Source organism: Scardinius erythrophthalmus (genome assembly GCF_964197995.2).
Source record: "Scardinius erythrophthalmus genome assembly, chromosome: 2".
Taxonomy (NCBI): Eukaryota; Metazoa; Chordata; class Actinopteri; order Cypriniformes; family Leuciscidae; genus Scardinius; species Scardinius erythrophthalmus.
Window position 1 is genome coordinate 34,974,269 of NC_138222.1, and position 21,986 is coordinate 34,996,254.

General features: G+C 41.3%; 1 protein-coding gene across 2 annotated transcripts; it reads left to right on the forward strand.

Moving 5' to 3' along the window:
* Positions 1 to 201: 201 nt before the first annotated feature.
* nfx1 (nuclear transcription factor, X-box binding 1) lies at positions 202 to 14,729 on the forward strand. 2 transcript variants are annotated; one of them, XM_081354994.1, is made up of 24 exons: positions 202 to 464; positions 945 to 1,874; positions 2,495 to 2,656; positions 3,105 to 3,188; positions 3,347 to 3,452; positions 3,745 to 3,816; positions 3,906 to 4,045; positions 4,147 to 4,246; positions 4,986 to 5,203; positions 5,933 to 6,030; positions 6,117 to 6,147; positions 6,744 to 6,826; positions 6,912 to 7,020; positions 7,151 to 7,270; positions 7,898 to 7,977; positions 8,133 to 8,363; positions 8,803 to 8,876; positions 9,173 to 9,271; positions 9,609 to 9,650; positions 10,179 to 10,274; positions 10,644 to 10,710; positions 10,808 to 10,953; positions 11,121 to 11,225; positions 14,415 to 14,729. In XM_081354994.1, exons 1-24 carry the CDS (start codon positions 443 to 445, stop codon positions 14,488 to 14,490), a joined length of 3,291 nt encoding a protein of 1,096 aa, XP_081211120.1. In that variant the 5' UTR covers positions 202 to 442; the 3' UTR covers positions 14,491 to 14,729. The 2 variants fall into 2 exon arrangements, with proteins under 2 accessions (XP_081211120.1, XP_081211121.1); XM_081354995.1 differs by lacking the exon at positions 14,415 to 14,729 and adding an exon at positions 11,566 to 14,242 and having other exon boundaries at positions 222 to 464.
* The last annotated feature ends 7,257 nt before the right edge of the window (positions 14,730 to 21,986 follow it).

Sequence of the window (21,986 nt, forward strand, 5' to 3'; positions counted from 1 at the left end):
AATGCAACTGTCTCTAATCATATTGAAGCATTAATATTGATTAACATTTTTCTGAAAATGACTTTTTATTTTGTAATGTAACATAGTACATACAACTAGGAGTAAAAAAACATAAATTGTAAAAAAAATAACTAAATTAATTTTACATCTCGCCTGTTTTGAGCATAGACTTTAAAAAATGGTTTTGAGACGTTAAATATCAAGTGAGTCGAATCATCATCATAGCTGTGACGCTTCAGTCACATGTCTCTCTGTCAGCGATCTCTGCCTTCTGATTGGACAAACAGTTTCAGTACAACTAGCACCGACTCAGTCCAGTGTAGTTCCTAATATACCGGTATTCATAAACTGTGCCTCTTTTTTTGCGAGCTTCTTGGTGTAATTATCTCATATTCAGCAGTCCTGAAAAAATCTCGCCTAAACTGTCTTGAGTTCCGGCTGAATGGCTGAAGCCTTCGTTACAGGTAACGTAAGCGGTTATGGCTACTCACAGCTAACGTTAGCTGTAGTGATGTGTGTGTTTTGTGTGTGTGTTTACGAATGTGACGGTGAACTCACCCTTTTATCTCAGCGATATTATCTAAAAATAAAATAAAGAGATGTTTTGTAACAACTTTACGCGTCGTCACATCACGTCACGTCCATAAGGTCGAAGTGGAAGGAACTTGGTTAAAAAGTGAAAAGCACGAAAGAGTGTCAGTAAATTCATGAATCATATTTCTATCTGGTCGACACTCGACAGACCTTCTAACACTATAGAGAAAAGCAGGTGACGTCTATTCTTTGCCATGTGACGTTACAGCATGTTGCAAAAAAAGCTGTGTCAGTATCAGAGTGTACATAATGTCCAGTGCTAACAAAGTATCATGCTATATAGATAATGCTATAGTAATAAAGTCAAAGGGCAGAAAATAATCCTGTCAACCATTTGTCTTCACTTTTAGACACATCAAAGTTGAATCCAGAGTCTGCTGAGTTTATACCGCAAGCTAAAGCCAAGCAGCCCCAATCTAGGAGAAGTTACAGGCAACTTGACCACAGTCAGGACTGGAGGGCTCAACATGTTAGGCCTCATCATCACTTTAGACAGTTCAGTGCGACTGATCGCAGTCAAAATGAGTTTGAAAACCCTGCCAGCAATACATTACCCACTCCTGACCTTGCCATGAGAGGAGGCTTAAGAGGTAGAGGCAGAGGTAGACAAATAGGAGGACGAGTTGATGGTGGGCGCAATAATGATCGTCAGCCTCAGAGTGAGAGATGGACAAAACGTGGAAGTGATAGTGACTGGTCAGGAAGGGGCCGTGGAGCTGGTGGTCCTAAGCGACCCAACACGCCCCCTTCTAACAGATCGACAGATGAGGAGAAGAAGGAAAGAACAACCGCGGAAGCAGATGTAAGTAAGTCTTATCAAGACAGCCGACGGAAGAAGCCCAATAAAGTAAGAGCTGAGAGATCGATAAAGGAGCCTTTGCCCAGGGATAGGGAGGAGAACCAAGAAAACCAGGCTGATGGAGGAGACTCAAAGCCAGCAGCAGCTCATGAACATCCAGAGCCTGAGCAGAGGAACCATAAGGGATGGAGAGGTGGAGACCGCCGCATACAGTCCAGTTCCCAGAGGAAAGGGCCGATGCCTAACCATGGGATTGAGGGTAACTGGAGAGAAAGAGAACCTGTTCAGATCAGAGGAGAGGAGAGGAGAGGTGCAGAAGATGACAGTGAAAGACCTGAAGAGTCCAACAGGAACAGAGAGGGTGCGAGAGGGAAACGGGCGCTACTGCAGAATCCAGTGCCGAGGAGAGGCGGAGGGCATGAGCGAAGAACAGGACCGGTGAAATGCATGGAGCCTCCCAAAAGCAAAGAAACACAGACAGGTGATGTGCTTTAGGTCAGGAAGTTCACACAAATACAATTTCTTGTTTTGTTGTTACACCTTTACAAGTGATTGTCGCTTCTCTAGAACCTACAGTTAATGTACACCCTGACTGTAAATACTTGATAATTATGATAATTGATAATGTATGACAATTAAAGGACAAGTTTGCTGATTTTCAACCAGCTTTGTTTTGTTGCAAAGTCAGTATTAGGCTATATGTAAATTAACAATGTGCACTCCTGTTGTCAGATCTACCCATTTATTTGACAAAAAACATGTAATTTTGCATCATCCGTCTGACTTTTGACAGGTCCCAGGCTTTTGTTAATACTAAAGATGGCATTTATGCATTCTGACAGTCAGATGGACGGAGGGGTGGTGGTGCCCAGTGCATTTTGGGTGTTGGAAGTTTTCCTACTTTTCTGGCAAAAGGGAATTCAACAGCCATTTTTTCTAGTCATTGAGCACAATAATAATAATAATAAAAAATGCTTTATTAAAAGCCCATCTGGCCAGCTGTGAATTATCCCTTTAATGATGGACACATGAGTTTGACAGTCTCTCTTAATGACAAGCTTTTTAACATCTTCAACATTGTGTGTTTGTGTATATATATAGGTTGTCTAATTGAGCAGCTTACAGAGGAAAAGTATGAGTGTATGGTCTGTTGTGAAGTAATCCGGGTTATGGCTCCGGTTTGGAGTTGTCAGAGCTGTTTCCACGTATTCCACCTTAACTGCATCAAGAAATGGGCTCGATCACCTGCATCTCAAGCTGATGGTACGTTAACCGCCTCTCACCTTGGATAGAGGACATTACCAAATACTGTATATAGTCATTAGAAGAGTCCTGCTTCGGACTGCATATGTGCATTGGCAGGATCGCCCTGAAATATCCTCTTTTTAATGCTATTTGAGTGAAGAAGCAACATTTATGAAACGGTTTATGTCAGATTTAAATTGTTTATTTCAAATATGTGATTTTGTTGAGAAATTTTGAGATTTCAGTATTTTCCCACTTAAAGTAGATAGGAGTTGGTCCTGCATGCCTGAAATAGCTTCCTGGTGGCATTGCAAGTATGGACTTTAACTTACTATACTGGCAGGTTACTGCATACAGGATTTCTAAAAAAACAAGTGCCAAATACAGTGGGCTAACCCTCAGCAGTGTCTGTTGTACAACAGTAACCATAGTTTAATAACACATTTAAATGGTTCAATATTTACAGATGGCATTGGCACTGAAGGTTGGCGTTGTCCTGCATGCCAGAATGTGGCACTGAAAGCCCCAAATGTGTATACCTGCTTCTGTGGTAAGATTATTCTGTGTTCTACACCTCACATGATGGTTTGTCTTAATCTTTTGAAATATTAGAAATGATAATTTGGCTTTATTTTTTTTAATGGATAATGCTGTAAAACTGAAGGTTCTCTAGATTTCTGTTTATTCACCTTTCATTTTAATGAACAGGGAAGGTGACCAATCCTGAGTTTCAGCGCACTGAGATCCCTCATAGCTGTGGAGATATGTGTGGGAAAAAGAGGAGTGGAGCGGAATGCAATCACCCCTGTAACATGTAAGCACAAAACCATATATCAACGATGAACAGTGGACCTTTTTTGCCTGTGTACATTTGCCAAAATTGGTCTGTGACCACACCATAAGAAACATGTCTAATGAATTTGAAACCAGCTTAATTAATATACATGCTTTCTTAAGAGTGATTACAACTAGTCATTCAAACAACTCGGTTTCTTTTTAAATTGTTTGCACAGCTGTGATTTTTTTCTATATTTATAAGTGTAATAATGACTTGGGTCAATCCAGTGTTGACATTCTTGGATAAGACTTTCTCTTGTGCTTTGTAGCTTGTGCCATCCTGGGCCCTGCCCACAATGCCCTGCTTTTATCACCAAATCCTGCATTTGTGGGAGAATGAGGTACTATTAACTATTTATAATTAACTCTGTATGAAATACTTTACCCAGAAATATGGAGGCAAAACAACAGCGTTTTCTTGTGTGTGCAGTAAGCAGGTGCGTTGCAGTCAGGCAGGACCTTTGCTTTGTGAAGACGTCTGTGGGGCTCTTCTGAACTGCTCAGAGCACTCCTGTGCCCAAGTGTGCCACTCAGGGCCATGCCAACCCTGCCGACTTCGTGTCCAGCAAGGTCAGTACAGTAGTCCTTGTCATTTTATTGGTTTCAGAGTCTATGCAGTAATCTAATTTTCTACGTGGTAATTCTCCAGCAATGTATTTGTACCCTTTTAGCCTGCTTCTGTGGTGTGGTGTTCAGGGAGGTGGCATGTGGAACTGATCATAAGAATTTTGATGGATCAGGATATTTCTCCTGTTGCAAGCCATGTGGAAAGTATGTTGAACGTAAAATCTCCTCACTTATCAATGTATGACATGGGGGGGGGGGTGTATTTGATATGATATGAGTAAAAAACGATAACGATATATATCACGATATAGTTATTTTTGCTTTAAATAAGGTAATGATATAAAAAAAATTGATTCCTTTGAAATTTCATAATTCTTATCAACATTTTTTATATATATATATATAAAAAAAAACTAATACTAGCCTAAAAAAACTCTCAAGCTTCCTGAAGACAAGTAAACTGTGAGAAACCAAACTACAATAGAACAAAGACACAAATGAAATAGAAAACTACCTGAAAAACTTCAAGCACTAGAAATACTACTTAAAATGTATTAAGTAATCAAATGTATAAAAAAAAAACTATGCATAGTTTTTACTTTGTAAATTAAACAAAGCACAGCACAGCATCGTCACATGAGCGTAACCGCGATAGAGACGATAGTCCAAAATCTCTATCGACAAATTTCTACCGGTCAATCGTATCTACCATTATAAATCGCCCACCCCTAGTGTGACATTAAATTATTTTACAACGCTACTCTATGCAGAGCCTTGATATCAAACTTACCTTGTGCTTTAGACTTTTTTTAAATAATGTGTTCATTACTTAATTTTGACCTTTGACCTTTTGGTTATATTCTAAAGACATTTGTATTCATTAATTTTGTATGCATTTTCAGTAAATGTTTAAGGGCTCTCATCTCTCAATCTGTTGCTCTAGGATGCTAGACTGCCAGTCTCATCGCTGTCAGCAGCCATGCCACCCTGGGCAGTGCCAGCCGTGTCCACTCAGCCCCAAAGTGGCACTCAGTTGTTCGTGTGGACAGACTCCACTCTCTAAGCTTCTAGAGCTTGGCTACCCTGAGAGAAAGACCTGTACTGACCCCATCCCCTCCTGTGGCAAGACCTGCAACAAGCCTCTGCCATGCGGAGATGATGGTATGGGCCAGTTTTTTTTTTACATACATCGAACTGAAATATAAGGTAGTTGTTAAAATTATTCTCCTGATCTCAGTTAAAGTCACTATGAAATAAAAATTGACAGATCATATTTTTTATGGAATACTACAATGTTTAATATAAATGATCTATGCATGTCATGATTTTTTTTTAATTAATGTGCCCTCGTAATCTTTAATCAAACACATGAACTTCCCCTACCCCTCACAAAAACATCTCTTCTCTGATGTGGGACCAATAATTCCTCCCCTCCTGCAACCCGTCACTCACATGAGATCGAGGCAATTAGCAAATGACAATGATCAAATCAATTCCGATGGACAAAATCAAGTTCTGCCCTACATTTTTTTTTCTCATTCCAAAAGCCGTTTCACTTGGATATACGTCACAATAGGAAAGAGAAGGTTTTGAGAAACCTGTTTGGAAAGAGCTAGCAGAGTATTCTTGAGTCACACACACATTTATATAGTTTATGGCTTAGTTATAAGTGAACAAAGTCTACATTTTATTGTCATCTTGTTACTATATAGTGGTAGAATATTAAATATTTACATTTTTGCTCATTTCAAACTCAAGGAAAGAGTGTCTACAGTTGGGAGTAAATATTTGACATTTTAATTGTCTTACAAAAGCATGAAATGTAACATTTTCAACACAAAACTGTTCAAAATGTTTATTTCTTTTGCACTTGTGTCTGATCTGCTGTAGATTCTGTCCACTTGTGTGAAAAGCTCTGCCATGAGGACAGCTGTGGGCCCTGCTCTTTGACATCTTCTATTAAATGCAGATGTGGCAGTAATAGCAAGGTTGGACTGCTATTGTACAGCTGCACAGAAGTCAGAGAAGTTCTGAAAACTGCAAATGTAATTCATACTCTGTTTTTTCTTTATAGGAAGTTCCTTGTGCAGCGATTCAGACTGAAGGTAAGGCTTTGGGTGATTGTGGTAACAGGGCGGTTATTTATGAAACTCACACTTTATTTAACACATTATGGGCCAGATTTACTAAACAGGGCAAATTAGCATGAAAGCGCAATTCCAAAAAAGCGCAGATGGTAGTGGGAAGTTCTGCGTGTGATCTACTGACGACGCGCAAATTAAAGAACAAAGACACAGTCGGATCATTTCCATAATGTCCAACGCAATCTACCAAGAGCAGCGCAAATAAGCGTCTGGTTTAAGACATGCTTTTTTGGGCGGTAAATAATGGCACAAATACCAAATTGACTAGGCAAACCTTAGTAAAACACCTTGCGTGATTCATTTAAATACTCTCCTCCCATGAATTTTCCATCTGAAAGGGAAACTCCTACAAATGCATATGCAATAAGGTCAGCCACAAAAATAACTGTCCATGCCTTTTCAGCTCTAATTTTTCACGGCGGGTCGTTAGTAAATCCTGACTGTAGTTTTTGTAATGCCAGAAGAGGGTTTGCACTGGTGCAAGCTGTTAGTAAATCTGGACCTAAATGTATTATTCCAGAGTAGCAAATGTAATGCTAATGTACTGTCCTCTATAGAGGACATGGTGTTTACCTGTGAGAAACGCTGCATCAAGAAGCGCTCTTGCGGCAGGCACAAGTGTGGAGAGTTGTGTTGTGTGGTGAGTCTTTTATGTTTCATGAAAGTTTTATCTCGGTGCAATAATAAGAAGACAGCTTTAAGTAAACATTCCCTGTCTTTATCAGGATATGGAGCATAAGTGCTCAATGATTTGTGGCTACAAGCTCAATTGCGGTCTACACCGATGTCAGGACCTTTGTCACCGTGGCAACTGCCAGCCTTGTTGGCAAACCAGTAAGCTTTACCACCAGGGTGACACCTGTGTATTGAATCTCAATTTCGCTAAAGAGCCTGGCCTTCAAGAACATCTTGATGTATGTCCATTCCTTTTCTTCATATCAGCATTGTGTGTGTTTATTCTAAGGCTTTGACGAGTTGGCATGCTTCTGTGGGGAGACTGTGCTCTTCCCGCCCATCCCTTGTGGAACCAGACCTCCTGAATGTAAAAACTTGTGTACCCGGAGTCATGATTGTGATCACCCAGGTACTCCTGCCTGCTCAGATATCACAGATATACTCAGTAACAGATATATGTGAAGATAGATTTATACACAAATACTGTATATTGATGATTATGAAAGTTGTCAGTATTACATTTTTCAGTTCAGATACAATTGCAAACATTGAAACATACTAACGTAAATGATGAACTGAATCGTAAACTTGAATTACGTTGCATAAGGATGCATTTATTTGTTTAAAAATACTTCCTGATATATTTCTAATCACTTTACTGTGATGGTAAAGCTGAATTTTCAGCATCATTGCTCCAGTCTTCAGTGTCACGTGGTCCTTCAGAAATCAATATGCTGATTTGCTGCTCAAGAAACATTTCTTATTATTATTATCAATGCTGAAAACAGTTGTGTTGCTTAATAATTTTGTGGAAACCATGATATATTTTGTCAGGTATCTTTGATCAATAGAAAGTTGAAGAGCAGCATTTATTTGAGATATTTTGTAGCAATGTAAAAGTCTTTACTTTCGATCAGCTTAATGTTCCCTTGCTTAATGAAAGTATTATTTTCTTACTGACCCTAAACCTTTGAAAAGTAATATGAATTGTAAAGGTTGTGCAGCTAATGGTTTTGTTTATATGCTTTTCTCATAGTGTTCCATTCATGCCATAGTGATGAGAGATGTCCTCCCTGTACCTACCTCACTAAGAAGTGGTGCATGGGTAATCATGAGGTAAAAATACGGTTTAAAACAAGCCAGTCTTACATTTTAAGCTTAGCATTTGAAAAGTGGGTAGTTTTAAATGCAATACATTTCCTATCAAATCCAAATTAGCACTCTATTCAAGGAAAGTTCCAAATCATCAGCATTTTCACATTTCTCCCTAGCAAAGGAGTAATATCCCATGCCACCTACAGGACATCTCATGTGGTTTAGTGTGTGAGAAGCTCTTACCTTGTACTTCTCATCGGTGTAAGAGGATATGCCACCGTGGGGAATGCCAGGCAGACGGAGAGTGTAAGCAGCCATGCACTCAGCCTAAACCTGGCTGTGGGCACCCCTGTGCTGCTCCCTGCCATCCAGGAATCCCCTGTCCTCCCAATATCTGCAGTGCCAAGGTACAACCTTTCCCTCTTCCTAAATCTACTCAGTTGGTTATTGATGGAACATGCAGTTATTGCTCAAAGCGGTCCTTTGTTTCCTCCGCCGTAGCCTGATCTGATTCCCTGATTCCTCAGCTGCAGGGTTCTTGTTGTCTGGCACATGCTCACCAGACAAACGTTATAGACTATATAAAGTATTGGGATGAAGCAGTCAATTATGGTTTTAACATACATCTATTATAGTTGTTTGTTATAATTTGTCACAATTAATCTTCAGATTATTTGTTGTTTTCAAGTGTGGAAAACCGATCAGAAGAAGTATTGCTCCTCAGCTATAAACAATGTTTTCGTAAACGCTTTCATTTTCTGTTCACAATTATTCTTTACCAAAAAAAGAATCAAAATGGTGACCCTTAGGTTATACTCACACTTATTTCCTATTTTCAATCTCTAGGTGGCACTGCAGTGTGACTGTGGCCGCAAGAAAGAGACAGTCCCTTGTGCTGATGCAGCCAGTTCCTACCAAAGGTTAGAACACGTCAAGCTATCAAAGCCTTCATAGACATTTAGTGTAATTTAGTATAGTAGTGATACCGACTTAAGTTAGTTAAGCCTTGTGCTGATTAATTTGTCTAAATCACCAGCAGTTTCTTTTCTTTCTTATTCCCCCCCCCCCCCCCGCTAAACACTAATTGTGCGCAGTCACAGCAAGCCGATACATATAAAATGAATTATATACTTTTGCAAATAAGACTGCTGCTAGCAATGTCAAACATTCTTGTTGATCAGAGATCAAACATAATTTTCATCTCTGTATTCTGCAGATATGCAGCTATTGCTGTGGCCAGTAAGCTGTCAGATATGCAGCTGGGAGAGTCTGTTGATATTGGACAGCTCACAAAGAAGGAGCAGAAAAAGGCCAGGTATACTCGCAAACTAAAGCTTGCTAGACTGCTTGTTTTTATTAGTCGTCCAGAAGAGTAGTCTGTGGGTCAGTGTTTACCTTATGTGAATGACAGCATTAGTGATCTTTGCTGTTTCTGACAAGTTCAAAGTTGAAGCAGAGCAGGGAACTTGACACTCACCAAGCACAAAATGCAAGTAAAAACAGTTTTTGGTGATACATTTCCAGTGGCTGGTAACTTCTTCATACTGTATGGAACTCCATTTTAATAACTTTTACCTCAGAAGTTTGAAGTATTCTTTGTAATATGCTACAGTTGTGGAGTAACCTTTTTATTTGGACGTTTTCTTATTCAGATTGGAGTGTGATCAAGAGTGCGCTACACTGGAGAGGAACAGGTGAACTCAAGATGAAAAAGGCTTATTTAGGGTGTGTTCACACTTGGCATGTTTGGTTAGATTAAAACAAACCCTGGTGTAATGCTCTGTTATTGCGAATATATGAACACAACATGGACCAAAGACATGTAAACGAACCAAAAACTGGACATGATGTCACAAGATGCGACCCTAAAAAGAATAGAATGCTCAGGAATATCTGTTTTTTCTCATCATTGTTGCCCATCAAAGTTCGGTACAGGCATCAGTGCCTGGTTGCATAAAGCACCTCAAGTGTTTTCCTCAAGTATGAGACTTAAGGTGTGATTTCCCCTTAACTCCCCTATGCCTTTGTTCGGTGTTAAAATGCCAATGTGAACGCTAAGTAGACCAGGACTAAGGGTTTTGTTTTTTGGTCCGGACCAAGCGAACTGAACTACAAGTGTGAACACAACCTTACACATCATTTCCCTCTATCTGTTCCTGTATATATTACTAGATGTGTCTATGTGGGTGCGCTGGTTTTGATGTTTTCTGTTTTGCCTCTAGACGGCTGGCTGAGGCCCTGCAGATTGATCACACAGTGGATCCCTTCAACAAGTCAACATCTTCCAAATTTACTGACTCCCTCAAAGAGGATGCAAGGTGGTTCAAATTTAAAAATAGTGCAAGAATGCATCAACAGAATAAATCTATGGCATGGCAGTATGAGACATCATGATGAAGACACCAACCATTTTACTGAAATACTTGTTGCAGTCTTGAAAGCAGTCTTGCAGTTTTATTCACCACACTTAAGTTCTATTACTTGCCAAATGCCATATCCTTCTTTTAAAATGAACAAATTCTTATTCTTTAATTAATGTCTCATGGCTCAACAGCAGTAGTAACTGTGCACTAAAGCATTGGCAAGTGTTTGAAGTGTAGAATATACACACAAATGTTAAATGTTTAGTCTACTACAGAGCCAAGGGAAGGCCTTATCACTCACACTTAGGATTTTTTTTAATACAGGAAAGATTTCAAGTTCGTCAGTGAAGTTGAGGACGAGATTAAAAATTTAGTTGAATTGGCTAATAAGGTAAGATGTAGACTAATGATCACACCATAAATAGTTCTTTTAAAATCGACTATTCAAACATCATTTTTCAGAGCTCTGTAATTGTGTTTTTCCTCAGGGTAAACCATCTAAAAGGAGTCATTGTTTCCCACCTATGAAGCGTGAACACCGGAGAATTATCCATGAGCTAGCTGAGGCATATGGTGTGGAAAGTGTCAGCTATGACAGCGAACCCAAGCGTAATGTAGTGGTCACTGCTACCAGGTCAGCAAAAACTGTAAAATTTTAGATTAGGCTTTCAACTGTAATATTAAAAACTATTCTTTCGGTAAGCATAAAAGCAAACACAAGTAAACTTTGAGGATGACATATGCCCTGTCAGTAGCACTGGGTACTCTTGAACATGATTGTTCTATATGTTGTGTTTTCAGGGGGAAATCAGCATGTCCTAACACTACTCTGGCTGCTTTGATTGAAAGGGAAACCGTTTCCAGAGCCCCTCCTCCCATTGCCCACATCAAACAACACAACAGCAAGTACGTTCACACACACTTCTGTTTTAATTTCATTCGTTTTTGAAAGAGGTCTTATGTTCACCAAGGCTGCATTTATTTGATCAAAAATACAGTAAAATAGTAATAAAATATATAAATTTAAAATAAGAGTTTTCTATTTGAATATATTTTAAAAGTATAACTTATTCCTGTGATGCAAAGCTGAATTTTCAGTGTCACGTGATCCTTCAGTCTAATATGCTGATTTGAAATCATTCTAATATGCTGGTTTGCTGCTCAAGAAACATGTCTTATTATTATCAATGTTGAAAACAGTTATGCTGCCTAATATTTTTGTGGAAATGTGATCTTTTTTTTTCAGAATCTACGATGAATCCAAACAAGAGAATTTATTTTAAATAGAAATTGTTTGTAACATTATAAATGTCTTTACTGGTCCATGTTATGCGTTAGGGCTGCACGAGGGCTGCATATCATTTTAGCATCGATATCGCGATGTGCACATTCGTGATAGTCACATCGCAGGATGTGCGTTGTCAAGTATAGGGATCATAATTGATTGTTTCCGGTTCGGAACGCATGTGATTCGGGGATTAATTGCAAAGTTTAACCATCATAGAGTGAAAGTTTACCCCTTGCATATGTTTTTAAGTCCTGTCAGTTTAAACATCAAGCGCAAGAAGACTGGAACCTGTGCGCGCACACAGAGCCGTGCAGACACCACAGTCTCTTTCTCTGATTTTGAACGGACATGTGCACACAAAATTAAGTCAAAATGTCTCTTTCAGCAAATATCTACGTAAACACCGTAGGTTATGTGTTGTAAACAATATGCTTATCTATATATTGGATCCATGCATTCGTCTTAAAGTGACAGCAGCCTAATATACCCGCAGCTGTTTGTCACCACCAATGTTAATCAAACAACAAAAGAGAAAACCACTTTTGTAGCTTTAACAAAGATAAACTGTATTAATTAATTATATTTAATTTATACAGTGAAAACTATACAGTGTTAATTTGCATTTGATTATTCAATGTCTGTACCTGAATACAGTTAGATTTACCTGAAAAACATAAAGCACTATACTTCTATACTTGTTCTATTGTATCTTTGCTTAAAATTTGGTTAATATTTTCTATGCAGATGCTCTCTCCTACAAAATGACCCCAGTCATTCTATAATGATTAATTCTTAACAAATAGAGCTATTCAAATCATTTGGTGAAATTGTTTTCATGTCGGAATACATATCGCTGAAAAACAAACTATCACAATGTCAGTTTTCCGATATCGTGCAGCCCTATTATGCATCGTTGTTGATTAAAAGTATGACAAATCTTATTTACCCCATACATTTGAACGGTAGTGTATATGATTACTCTATAAGGCCCTATGGTAAATTATCAGTTTTATTATTTATATGAGCTGTTGATACTGTTATGATGTGGACTGTTTAAAGTCCTCTGGTAAATCCACACTCTCTTGCCATTCATAGTAAATAATACTTATTGGTACAGTGAGGAAAATAAGTATTTGAACACCCTGCTATTTTGCAAGTTCTCCCACTTACAAATCATGGAGGGGTCTGAAATTGTCATCGTAGGTGCATGTCCACTGTGAGAGACATAATCTAAAAAAAAAAAATCCAGAAATCACAATGTATGATTTTTGAACTATTTATTTGTATGATACAGCTGCAAATAAGTATTTGAACACCTGAGAAAATCAATGTTAATAATTGGTACATAAGCCTAGTTTTTCACCAGGTTTGCACACACTGCAGGAGGGATTTTGGCCCACTCCTCCACACAGATCTTCTCTAGATCAGTCAGGTTTCTGGGCTGTCGCTGAGAAACACGGAGTTTGAGCTCCCTCCAAAGATTCTCTATTGGGTTTAGGTCTGGAGACTGGCTAGGCCACGCCAGAACCTTGATATGCTTCTTACAGAGCCACTCCTTGGTTATCCTGGCTGTGTGCTTCGGGTCATTGTCATGTTGGAAGACCCAGCCTCGACCCATCTTCAATGCTCTAACTGAGGGAAGGAAGGTTGTTCCCCAAAATCTCGCAATACATGGCCCTGGTCATCCTCTCCTTAATACAGTGCAGTCGCCCTGTCCCATATGCAGAAAAACACCCCCAAAGCATGATGCTACCACCCCCATGCTTCACAGTAGGGATGGTGTTCTTGGGATGGTACTCATCATTCTTCTTCCTCCAAACACGTTTAGTGGAATTATGACCAAAAAGTTCTATTTTGGTCTCATCTGACCACATGACTTTCTCCCATGACTCCTCTGGATCATCCAAATGGTCATTGGCAAACTTAAGACGGGCCTTGACATGTGCTGGTTTAAGCAGGAGAACCTTCCGTGCCATGCATGATTTCAAACCATGACGTCTTAGTGTATTACCAACAGTAACCTTGGAAATGGTGGTCCCAGCTCTTTTCAGGTCATTGACCAGCTCCTCCTGTGTAGTTCTGGGCTGATTTCTCACCTTTCTTAGGATCATTGAGACCCCACGAGGTGAGATCTTGCATGGAGCCCCAGTCCGAGGGAGATTGACAGTCATGTTTAGCTTCTTCCATTTTCTAATGATTGCTCCAACAGTGGACCTTTTTTCACCAAGCTGCTTGGCAATTTCCCCGTAGCCCTTTCCAGCCTTGTAGAGGTGTACAATTTTGTCTCTAGTGTCTTTGGACAGCTCTTTGGTCTTGGCCATGTTAGTAGTTGGATTCTTACTGATTGTATGGGGTGGACAGGTGTCTTTATGCAGCTAACGACCTCAAACAGGTGCATCTAATTTAGGATAATAAATGGAGTGGAGGTGGACATTTTAAAGGCAGACTAACAGGTCTTTGAGGGTCAGAATTCTAGCTGATAGACAGGTGTTCAAATACGTATTTGCAGCTGTATCATACAAATAAATAGTTAAAAAATCATATATTGTGATTTCTGGATTTTTTTTTTTTTAGATTATGTCTCTCACAGTGGACATGCACCTACGATGACAATTTCAGACCCCTCCATGTTTTCCAAGTGGTAGAACTTGCAAAATAGCAGGGTGTTCAAATACTTATTTTCCTCACTGTATGGCCTGGACAGATGTTTTTTCCCATTCATTTTGTTTATCAGTGTAATATGAATGGTTTTGTTGAGTGTAAAGTGTATCATAACTAATAAAGTTATTTATTCACATTTGTTTCAGGGCTGACAATAGTAACACTTGGATGAAACCATCTAAAGAGGAGCCCACAATTGATTATTTTGATGTGCAGGATTGATATGGAATTTTGAATAGTCACTGTAATAACAATCACAAAATAAAACTGTCCAAAGTCCATAGACTTCTTTTCACTATAGTGTCACAGTTCTGAACGCAAAGAAAGTGAGAATCTACAGCTGTGATTTATGGACATGTTTGTTAGGTTTACCAAAGAGCAAACATATAGGGGTTAAAATGAATATGGTTTCTGTGCACAAGTTAAAAACAAATAAAAATACTGGATGTATCTGAATTTTTGGGGGTGACGCATTACAAGTAATGTGAGATATGTAATCAGATTACTTTTTTCAAGTAACTAATAAAGTAATTACTATGCATTACTTTTTTATATATATATATATATATATATATATATATATATATATATATTATATATAATTTGTTGCAGTTTGCGTAATATTCTGAATATATTTTTTTTTCTCAAAATGAATAAAAACAGTGAAATGCTAATTCAGAATATTACGCGAACTGCAATAATTGTTAAATAATACAAATAAACTTGTATTTAATCTCACTTTATTAGCCAGTGTCTTTGCTGCTGACCTTCGATGATCTGATTCAACCAAACTAATAGGCAAAAATTACTTTCGATAAATATTTCTTTTTTTCTTCTTTTTTTTATTGCTTAAGGGTGTTGAACTTTCTTCTTCTATGTCCTATTCTTCTGTGGTCCAGAATGGCAGCACAGAAATGTTTGTTTGAACTGCTCTCTTTACTGTACAGACGTGAATTTGCATTTCCTTCAGCCCGAGGCTTATTCATTTCACTTTTGATGTGAAAGGGCCTTTACATTTGCCATTTGTTGTTATAAAACAAACAAGCTAACCTAGCCCAGATGAGAAAAAGTAAAGGTAATGTAATGCATTACTTTTCATAAAAAGTTACTAAGTGAGGCAATTAGTATTGCTTAGGGAACACAATCTTGTAATGCATTACTTTTAAAAAAAGTGACTGTGCCCAACACTGCATCTGTATTTTGAGACTAGACTTTGACATCTGTCAGGAGTGATTAAGAGTGAATGTTAATGAAGCAAAGTTGGACATCAGCATCAGGAAGATTGCTGGTAGAAATCTCATTTTACCGTACCTTGTTAAAGAAGGTGAATATAACTGCATCTCAGCCTCAATAAATACTTCTGAAAGCACAGATTTCTGTAGTTCATGTGACTTAAGTGTAAAATTGTGCACAACAGTTGTGGCTCAAACTTGTCCATATTCTGCTTTCCAGGCTTTGGGATTTTGTAGCTTAGTTTTGCTTTATCAAAACATGAATGATATTGTGATGTTCCATCATAATTTAGTGACCCTGACGTCAACGTCTACTTGTTTCAAGAAACATCTTTAGGTTTATGGAAAGTTTCTCCCGAGGATGATATTTACATTAGTAAGGTGCTGGAAGATTGTTGGTAGGACCCTCATTGTTCATTGATTGTCTAGTGAGACACAATTAGAAAATGAAGGGCCTCTGCTGCTGGACCCTTGTATTGCAAGATACCTGATTGATTGGACATGGGGAAAAAAAATAGAATCATTAGAATCTTAAACATTTAAATCAGTGAAAATAAAAACCTGTTACCTGTGACCAAAACTCACCACTGTGGTCTTTTAAAAGTGGTCACCACTGAATAATCTGAAAGGACAAAAACATATTTTACGTTCCACAGAAGAAAGTCAGTCTCACAGTTTCGGAACAACATGATGGTGAGTAAATGATGACAGCATTTTCGTTTTGTGAGGTATTACTTATAATCTTAATACTAATTACACTTATAATAATTCCCTTTAAGAACTATTGTCAGCGTCACATGATTATCATCGTCTGTTATTGTGAGGGGGAACCACGAACCAGCTCCTTGTTGTTTTAGTGTATGTGACAAGTGATATTTGCAAATTTGTTTAATCTTTACTGCTGTCATCTCTTGTGCAGAGATTTGGAGGACTTTTCATACGCAAGTTGCTTATATTAGGCCTGTTCGACAAAGTTCCGACAGTATTCCGTCAGAATGTGAGAGTGACTGACTGTAACGGCGCGCAGGCTCAGCAGGGAGAGGCGTGCAATTTGATGACGCTCCCTCCAAACCCCCGAGTTTTATTCGAAACCGCGGTGGACAGGGCGCGCATGCGCCTCAGAGCTCACCGTCTCTCTGGCTGCATCCCCTCCTCACTCCGCTGCCTCTCTCTCTCTCTCTCTCTCTCTCTCTCTCTCTCTCTCTCTCCATACTGACTGTCCAGTCACTCCAGCACCGAGCAACAGGGAGTGTGTGTATGCTTCTGCTTTAAGCTATAAAGAACTTCATCTCCATCGCTCCGGACACACACCCGCTTCTTCATCTGTCGTCCGCTGCCCTTTAGCGACCAACCGGCCACAGTAACCAACTGCCATGGAGAGGAAGGTAGGACATTTACAGCAACATCATAAGAATGTCATCGGCTCCATAAAGCACTTATTAAACAACAGTGTTTAATGTCTGCGGTCTGTTGCCGTCCTGATGGTGTATAATCCGCCCATCTCATCACAGGCAGTCAGATTAGTGCGCATGGGAGTTTTCCGACTGGATCTAGTTTATTTGGCAATGTAAAAAAGCACATACTATTTGAAGCCAGACAGTACGCGCGCACACACACACACACACACACACACACACTGGTGCACGTGTTAATTCTGTCTTCTCCATCACTGGTCTTCAGTACGGATGGAGGGTCCTTCATGTTCTTGCTGACTTTAGTGAGAGGTTCATAGCAGCACGGAGATGTTGAGACCTCAGATGCTCCTTTGTACGATGTAAAGAGCCGAATTATCTCTCAGCTTCAGTTTTTGGGATTGAAAGTGTTACTAGCAACATAAAGATGCCTTGCCTCAGGATTCACTCTAATAGTCAATGTGAAGTCAGTTTGTTTGATAAGTGAAGGTATGTGATTGATCATAGGTATGTTTATGTTGGTGGATTGATCTTAGAAATAACTAAAGCAGTTTTGCGATGCTTATACAGAGGGTGTTATCACTATTTTGTTCTTCACCAAGTTATTTGTGTTATTTTTAAGCTCCAATCTTTTTCTCTGTAAAGGTTCCTGCAGTGATGGGAAAATTGGAAATGTCAGGGACTTGGAAACTTTAAAACTGAAGTCATAGATTTGAAAGGCATTGAAATATCTTTATTGAATATACCACCATTTTCTACTTTCCAATAATAACTAGCTCTTTGTGAATGCAGTCTTTAACATCTTTTTCTATTTGTCACAAACAATTGGAAAATGTTTGTGACAAATGTGGCTTCTGGCTACAGCACTATATTTTACATTGTTATAATGAATCCTAATATTTGTAATTTCACCTGGTGCAGTTACATGTATGTCCTTACTGTTATTGGCCAAAGTGATAAGATCAAATCAAATATTAACACTGCTAAATGTGTCATGGGTTGGTTCCACAAGGAAGCAAGTAGAGGATCCATTAGCAGCAGCCAATCTTTATTAAACTAAATAATCCAAAAAAACAAAACAAAAACAACAACACTGGCACAGGAGAAGAAAACAATAGGTTACTGTCGTAACCCCGGTTCTCTGAAACATAGAGTGGAAAGATCCACCTATGGGAAGGGCATCCGTACCTGACCTCTGCAGAAGCATCCAATTGCACCAAGTCTGGCAAGACAGACAGAAGCTCGCAACCATGCCCAGTAAGGCCCCACCCCTTACCTGAGTGCATATAAAGCCTGCATGTGCTACTGTTCTCAGTTGTATATTCGCTTCTCGGGCAAAGCTGGTGGATCTCTCCACTCGATGTTTCAGAGAACCGGGGTTACGACAGTAACCTATTGTTCTCTTTCATCATCTTGTGTTCGAGATCCACCTATGGGAGAGACATGGACAGCTCCCCAATTGCCCAATACACTCACAGTGAGGGTCTGTAAGCCAGAGAAAGATGGTCATCCAAAGGGGTGGTGCCTGACACGTCCCATAATCATAAACCTGCCATACTGACGCACACACAAAACTGCTGTATACTGGCAGGACCTGAAACGTGTGTGGCTTACACAAGAGAAGGAAGGGTTAAGACGACCCCACCCCCAAAACAGAATGTGAGCACACAGCAGGTGTCCTGCAGCACTTTTTCCTTCGATTCGGCTATAATGAGCCAATCGTCTACATATGTCAAAATCCTCAGACCTGACATTCATGGCTGCTAAGCCCGCCTCCGCACACAGACAGAAGGTCCGAGGGCTTAGACTGAGCCCGAAAGGCAGGACTGTGAATTCGTAACATGTGCCTTGGTAGGCGAAACGAAGAAACTTCCTGTGTGGCGTATAACTGCAATGTGGAAGAAAGCATCTTTCAGAAGAAAGCATCTTTCAGCAGAAAGCAGTCGTTCTGTTTTATGGCGCGAGCGAGCAATGAGTTAACATTCAGAAATTGTATTTCCTCAAATGTTTGTTCAACACAAGGAGGTCCAAGGTAGGGCGGAGAGAGCCGTCCTTCTTTGGGAACAGGAAATAACGAGAATAAAATCCCTGATTTATCAGACTGGGGGCCACCACCTGAATCGCTCCCTTGTTTAGAAGGGAAGATATTTCCTCTTTCAGAATTTGTGCGCCGCTCTCTTCCGTGTGTGAAGAGAGAACGCTGTTGAAATGCGGGGGTTTCATTACAAACTGCAGTCTGTAGCCCACGTGTTATACCTACTCGGGAGTCGAAACAGTTTGCAAAGACAACTTGTGACTCGCGAGTGTTCCCACCCGAGCCGCAGCGGCACTGTGAAAGCCCAGCTGGCTTATTTGTGATGCAATGGCGCCCTCTAGTGGACGAACTAGGGGCGACATGCAGGGGTTCACAGAGAATTTCTCTCTCTGCAGGGAGAGGATTTCTCTCTGTGGAGAGAGGGCCTCTCTTTGTAACAAATTCATTTGATTCGTTTGTTTTAATGTGTTTTTTTTGTGTGTGTTTTGTATGTGTTTTGTGTTGGGGAACACTGGGGCCGAAGCCTTTATTAACTGGGTGAGGGGAACACAGTATGTGCTGTGTGGTGACACTGCTTTTGCACTTTTCCTCACAACAGACCCCCTGTATGTGGGGGGAGAACACACAACGTCTGGGCTGGGAAGCCTCGAGAGGGGGGTGGCCGACCCCTCCATAAGAAACCCTCCGTCTCTTGAACAGGGGCTCTAGGGTAAGAAGAGAGTCCGAAGAGCTTGCGGCTCGTGAGCGCAGACTCGAAGCCCCCATCGGCCGAACATCAGGCAGGCCGCTTGCGTTTCGAGACGGTGGGGGTAGGGTTTGAGGGTTTTCCTGCCGCAGCAGGAGTCGGTTTCTCCCAGGCCTTAGCAGAGGGTGGGTTGCTCTGTTGTGGTGGGGGTTTGTTGCGGGGCCTTTCCTTACCCTGATGGAAGTTACGTCCCGAGACGGCGGTTAAGCAAACACACAGGGGGCGCCTGGCGTGGGGCCACCTTTCTAGGAGGCATAACTTGAAGGCCTCGTCTTCCTTTTTCTTGTCGTCGCATCGTTGCAGCATCAATGCGACGGCAGGGCCACAGAGAGCCCGGCCGTGCTCTACCGGGGCGCCCGCGATCGGCCTCTTCTCACTGTCAGTAAGGCCCGACAGGTTCAGCCAGAGCGCGCGCTCTCCCACCACAGAGAGCGCCATGGAGCGCCCGCAGCTTTAGACGGCCTGATGAGCGATACGGAGGACGTCGTCATTAACAGTAATGATCTCCTTCCACAGCGTGGCTGAGGGGGATCCCTTGGCCACCTGTTGGCCTAAGTCATCCAAAATCTCCACCTGGTAAGCGGAGAGAAGGGAGGAGACATTCAGGGCCCTGACAGCCAAGGTCGAGGATCTATAAGCAGCCTGGTGCACAGAGGCAGAAAAAAGTCCATCTTGTTAGGCAAGATCGGCTTCGGGGCAGCGAGCAGCCCGCCCTGGACAGGTGCCTGGCGATCGATGGCTCGATAGCGGGGGGATCACCTATGCCGAGAGCCGTCATATCCTTTACCTCTAGACCCGCAAGACAGTGTTTAATCGAGCGGGTCACTCCAGGACGGGGAAGAGTTGTTTCCTCGGACCGGGAGGGGGTCCCAGTACTTTCCCGTCATAAATGTCCCTTTCCTGATCGGTGGCGCTCTGTGGAGCCGGCCACTCAATGTTGAGGCGAGAGGCCGCTCGTTCACACACTTCCAGGAAGATGGACTGAGGCAAGGCCGCGGGGGCGTTGGCCTGGGGAACGCCAGAGGTCGGGATGGCCTCCTCGTCCTCTGAGACCCCGAGAAGGCCTGCGTCGTCATCATCACCAGAACCGGCCGGTTCGTTGCCGAACGGGAGGTTGCCCACGAAGATGTCCTCTTCAGGGAACGCAGGATTGGGCTGGTCAGCCCAGATGAGAGATGTCGCGCCCTGGGAGGCCCCCGGTAGCGCGTCGTCGTCACCACCATGTCCCCCATCCGAGTCAGAAAAGCCGAGCTCGACACACTGGGTCGCGGCAACTTTAAGGCGGCGTCGCAGGAGTTTTTCCGGCAGCATCAGACAATGACTGCAGTTCTCCGGGTTCTCTAAAGCCTCTTCTGCATACTTAAGGCCCAAGCAGACCACGCAGAACGGGTGAAGGTCCTTCGCGGCAATCAGCGTACCACACACGGCCGGGCAGGCCCGTGATAGGCTGTTCCCGGGAGAAGCAGCAGATTTAGAGAGCGACATACCGGCAAAAAACTTAGAGAAATCCATGGCGGGCAGCCGTGGAAACTGAAACAGGTGAGAAGGTAGCGAGAGTGTGGGTGGCGTAAATCCAACCGAGCTGTGTCAGTGCAGAGATCGTGAGAAGCGAATATCAACTGGAGAACAGTAGCGCATGCAGGCTTTATATGCCCTCAGGTAAGGGGGTGAGGCCTTACCTGGCATTGGCTGCGTGCTTCTGTCTGTCTTGCCAGACTTGGTGCAATTGGATGCTTCTGCAGAGGTCAGGTACAGATGCTCTTCCCATAGGTGGATCTCAAACACGAGATGATGAAAGAGAACAGGAGCAACACAAACCAACCTTAATTTTGAAGACACCAGACAAGAACTAAACAGAACAGAGGGTTTAACGCTGCCTTCACATGCTTTTGGAAATTTTCTGAAATAGTGATTATGAGCTTGTCGCATTCAAGTGCTTTGCTGTTGGAAAGAACAGGAATCGTGGAGGATACCAGGTTTATTCTTACCTGTCTATTGGGCAAATCTTATTAAAGCCAAAATGATATTTAGCATCCCATTCATTCACCACACTATCTATATAGTGTAACGTGCTCCAAAAACCAAGTTAGAGTCAGGATCTAGATGCAGATAAAAATGATGTATAATGGCTCAAACCAGTAATTCATGGCTTGAATGTAGAACACATGACAGAGCGTTGAGTTTCACCATAACTATGAATCCATGAATGGCACGTTCACATGAACATTAGAACAAACTAACATTCAGACAGTAATCCGTACAGGTAAGAATCAACACCATGGTTGAATAATGGC